Source organism: Neopelma chrysocephalum, unplaced genomic scaffold, assembly GCF_003984885.1.
Source record: "Neopelma chrysocephalum unplaced genomic scaffold, ASM398488v2 Primary Assembly neopelma1_171, whole genome shotgun sequence".
NCBI classification, from domain to species: domain Eukaryota; kingdom Metazoa; phylum Chordata; class Aves; order Passeriformes; family Pipridae; genus Neopelma; species Neopelma chrysocephalum.
In genome coordinates, this window is record NW_020897833.1 from 24,048 (window position 1) to 28,902 (window position 4,855).

Consider the following 4,855-nt stretch of genomic DNA (forward strand, 5'->3'; position numbering starts at 1 on the left):
TCCCGTGCTCATCTCCTCACACACATCCCAACCAGAGCCACATTCCCATGCTTGTCTCCTCACACACATCCCAACAGGAGCCACGTTCCAGTGCTCATCTCCTCACACACATCCCAGCCAGAGCCACATTCCCATTCTTGTCTCCTCACACATATCCCAACCGGAGCCACATTCCCGTGCTCTCCCAGCCCCACATCCCGGGAAGGCCTGCCCTGGGCACAGGGGCTCTGGAATGTCCCCAGTCACCGGAGGGACGGGCTTTTCTCGGTGCTTCCTGACCCGTTCCGGGTCTGTGGTGCCACAGGAAAGCCACGTCAGCCCTTCCTGGGGCCCGGGGGGTTGGTTTGTTGGTTTGTTGCTCTTTGGGTGGCGCTTTTGGGGGTTGGGTTTTGTTGTTTTGAACCTGAGCTGAGCTCAGTTCCTCGCCCAGGACAGGTCCTTGTCCTCAGGCTCTGCTGTGGCTCCGGGGGCCGCATTTTCTTCCCACCTTCAGTGAGATGCTCCGGGGGGATTCCAGACATTCCCAGTATTCCCCACCAGCTCTCTCCCCAACATTCAGCTCCTTGATGTCCATGGCAGATCCTGCTCTGGACACCAAGCTCAGGGGCTGAACTTCCCCCCCAATCCCTGTGAACTTCATTACCAAGCAATTAAACCCTGTATTAGACCTAAGTGTCCCTGGTGCAGATTCACCACATTTAAAATGGTATTAAAACAAAAACAGTGGTATTAAAATAGGGAAAAAAACCAAAACCAAAAACAAAGCTTACAGGGAAAGCTCCTGAAGATCCTGGAAATGCCAACATGATCCACAGAAAAACACTGGAAAACTGCTCTGGAAATCCCAAGTCCGAGCAGGACAGAGCAACACACATCTCAGGCCAACTATTGCCCTCAGAATTCTTCTTTATTAAGAGCAGAAAGGAAATTTTGCCTTAAGTTTTTATACATAAAAAAGTAAACAGTAAAATTTTCTTTCTTTCTTTCTTCCTTCTTTATAGTCTTTTTCCACCGAAGAAAACCGCTTCGAAATAAAGTTGTTTTCTTTTTTTTTAGATAACGTTTATTTAAAAAAATAAAATTAATTGAGACAAAGATACCACACTATTTTGCATGCCGGGCACCCCTTTGCCTGCAGAACCCTGTTCAACGTGTCCTTTTTTTCTTTCCAGCACAAAAAAACCCGCTTCTTTCTGTTTGTTTGTTTTTCCAAATGCACAAGTAAAAAAAAAAAAAAGAAAAACCAGCCCAGCCCGGGCTCCAAGGCAAGGCAGTGAGATACCTCGGGGTGTTTGTGTGTTTAACCAGCTGGGGTCTTTAGTAAAATCAATCTGAGTGGACACTACGGGAGTATTTCACTAGGAGATGATGAGAGATTAGAACCCAAAGCAGATCTGGCTGCACTGACACTACGTTAGAGACTCGTGGGGATCCGTTCGCCAGAGAGGTTAATTTGGAATCAAGGGAATCACAAAGACAGAGCGTTATCCCTGGTGCTGTTCCCAGGCCCGGAACCGACAGGGCTGACTGCGGAGAGCTGCCTCTGGAATGGGCTCTCCCGAGGCAGGAGACTGTCGGGGAGTGTCACCGGTCCCAGAGCCAGAGTCAGACAACAGTGATCGCGATTATTGATTACTTGGGTCTCGTCGTGCCTCCGCTCTCCTCCGTCACTCGGTCACGCAGCAGAGCAGCCCTTTCCTGGTTTTCCTGGCGGCTCCCGGTTCCCTAGTGGTGGTTGGAGTGGGAGGGGCGGCCCTGGATGCGGAACACGTGGATGTGGAGGTGGGCGGCGATCTGGGAGCAGACGCTGACGCAGTAGCGGAGCAGGTCCAGCAGGGACAGCACCTGCGGGACGGACACGCTCAGATCCCGCTTCCCGGCATTCCCAGGGACACTCAGATCCCGCTTCCCGGGATTCCCAGGGACACGCTCAGATCCCGCTTCCCGGGACTCCCAGGGACACGCTCGGATCCCGCTTCCCGGGATTCCCAGGGACACTCGGATCCCGCTTCCCGGGATTCCCAGGGACACGCTCACATCCCGCTTCCCTGGATTCCCAGGGACACTCAGATCCCGCGTCCCGGCATTCCCAGGGACACGTTCGGATCCCCTTCCCGGGAATCCCAGGGACACGCTCGCATCCCCCTTCCCAGGATTCCCAGGGACACGCTCACATCCCGCTTCCCGGGATTCCCCCCGCAGGGCACAGCCCGCGGGCTCCGGGATCCAGCAGCGGGGCGGGTTTGCGTTAATTTAACCCCCGGTTCTGTGGGAATACTCTTGGAATCGCAGACTGGCCTGGGCTGGGGGGACCTCAGAGCTCTGGGATCATCCCAGCCCTGCCCCGGGCAGGGACCCCTCCCACCATCCCAGGGGGCTCCAAAGTTATCCAGCCTGGCCTTGGACATTCCCAGGGATTGGGAGTCACTCCAGGAAGAGTTTCTGGGGATGTTGGGCTTTTTTCCAGCCCTGTGACAACACAATTCCAGCCTCTGACTCTCAGTTCTCCAGTCAGAGGAGGGAAAAGAGTCACAGCAGCTCCAGAGATCCTGGGAAATGCCCCCTTAACTCTGTCATCATCATTAAATATTAAATAAATATATCAACATTATATATCAATATAAATATATAAATAATAATTTTAAATATTATTAATAATATCCTCCTGTTATTAATACTACTAGAATAATTAATATTTAATAATCAATATGCTCCAGGGTAATAGAATAATAATATCGTTTAATATAATAATTTAATTTAATAATTTAATATAATAATTTAATATAATAATTTAATAATAGTTTATAGTTATTATCATCATCACCCCAGGATATCTCAAGGAATCCAAATTTCTCACTTTTCATGAGAATATTTTACTGGGGGGAGGGGGAATTCCCCCACATAAATAGTATTAAAAAAAACAAAACAAAAAAACTAAAAATAACCTAAAAAAATTTAAAATAACCTACAAATGAAGAATAAAATGAAGAATGAAATGGAGAGTAAAATGGAGAAGAAAATCGAGAAGAAAATCATGAAGAAAATTGAGAATAAAATCGAGAATAAAATGGAGAATGAAATGGAGAACAAAATGGAGAATAAAATGAAGAATAAAATGAGAATAAAATCAAGAACAAAGTGAAGAATAAAGTGAAGAATAAAATGGAGCATAAAATGGAGAATAAAATGAAGAATAAAGAATAAAATTTATAAAATAAGATAAGATGAAAAATAAAAAATTAAAAAATAAAATAAAATATAAAATAAAAATAAATTAAAAATAAAATAAAAATAAATTAAAAATAAAATTAAAAAAATCAAATAAAAATCAAATAAAAATCAAATAAAAATCAAATTAAAACCAGTCCCCTCCCTGTCCCAGCCCCGTGCAGGTGAGCTGGGCACAAGCAACACCAGTGATTAGAGTGAGAAGTAATGAGCCCCCACTCACCAGGGCGATCCAGAGCACGAGGTACTCGTCGATGAAGCTGTTGAAATACTGGTCCAGGAAGAGCAGAGCCGGGCCCAGGAAAGCTGTGTCATACAGGTGCATCTCACTCTTGGTCATGTGAGCAACCTGCAGGGGAAAGAGAGCTTCTTACAGGGGAAAAAGAGCTTTTTACAGGAGAAAAAAGAGCATTTTAAGAAACGAGCCCAGGTCAGCCAAGGCAGAACACACAGAGCCAAAAACCCAACCCCAGTTCAAGCCACACAGCTGCAAAATATCCAGTATTTCAATCCTGTTTGAACGTGGGGTTCTACAACTGCAGGAGTTACAAGGTTTGCAGAGAAAAAGCTTTTATTTAGAGCAAAGGATGCAGCCCAGGGAAAACCCAACGTGTTTTCCAGCCCACAACCTGTTCCTGCTGCCAGGAACAAACCAGGGAAAGGGGAGCAGAAAGGTGAATTTTTTTTAAGTTGAAAGTCAAATTTGGAAAGTTTAGCTGAGCCTGGAAACAAAATTTACAGCTGCTAAAGCTTCCAATTCAGAGACTCTTGGAGTTTGTCTCTCCTTCCACCTCTTTTTTCCCATTCCATGAGGTCCCCACCTTTCTCTGGGTATGATTTGATGATGTTTTGGTGCCCAAGTGTGGCCTTCCCACCTCCCTCCCTGCACAGATGGGCTCCCACCCTCCATCCTCCCTGCACAGCCCAGCTGGAAACGGGTCTTGGGAAGGGATAAACTCTCCTTCCACCAGGAATTCTGTCCCAGCTGCCCCAGAACAGGGAGGGTGTGAGGCAGGGGCTGTTGGACCCTCACTCACCTGCTCCCTGCCTCACACCTCATTTCAACCCCTGTTTCCCTCCAGATCTCGGAGTTAAACCCTCAGCAGCTGTCCCAGAGCTGTGTCACCTCCTCCCTCCCTCCCCACGAGGGGCTTTCCCAGCCCTGTCCCAGCCCAGCTCTTCCCCCACGAGCACAAATCCCCCCAAGGTGGGAACAGGAGCTGGGGGAGCAGAGCTGGGAACCCTCAGCTGCCCCTTCCGACACAGAAGGGCTCTGCTGCAGCTCCAGGCTCCCCAAATCGCCTCCTCGGGGCTCCAAAGGGCACAAGTTACCCACTGGAACCCCCAGGAGACTCCCAGTTTTGCCAGAAGTTTCCGTGGAGCCCGAAGGGGCAGGTCCTGCAGCACTCACCACCAGCTTGTTGGTGATCTTGGCAGAGACGCAGCCGAAGGTGAGGATGTAGAGGCAGGGGTGTCTCTCGAAGAGCTGCACGGCCGATTTCTTGTAGATCATGGCAGCCAGGGCGATAACGGCCCCGATGTGCAGGAACGGGGACAGCACACTCGTGCCCTGGGGGACAGGAACGGGGTCAGAGAGCAGGGAAACCACAAACACCCTCCTGGGCTG

The 4,855-nt window shown here is 48.6% G+C and overlaps 1 protein-coding gene across 2 annotated transcripts in view; it reads right to left on the reverse strand.

The window, feature by feature from the left end:
- Window positions 1-888: 888 nt before the first annotated feature.
- The window catches only part of CEPT1 (choline/ethanolamine phosphotransferase 1), a 30,158-nt gene continuing 26,191 nt past the window's right edge, over window positions 889-4,855 (reverse strand). For both annotated transcript variants that reach the window (XM_027701861.1, XM_027701859.1), the window contains exons 7-9: window positions 4,640-4,798; window positions 3,452-3,577; window positions 889-1,845 (exon numbers count right to left, since the gene is read on the reverse strand). In XM_027701861.1, coding sequence (XP_027557662.1) covers window positions 1,726-1,845; window positions 3,452-3,577; window positions 4,640-4,798 — 405 coding nt within the window. In that variant the 3' untranslated portion in view covers window positions 889-1,725. The remainder of the gene's footprint in view (window positions 1,846-3,451; window positions 3,578-4,639; window positions 4,799-4,855) is intronic.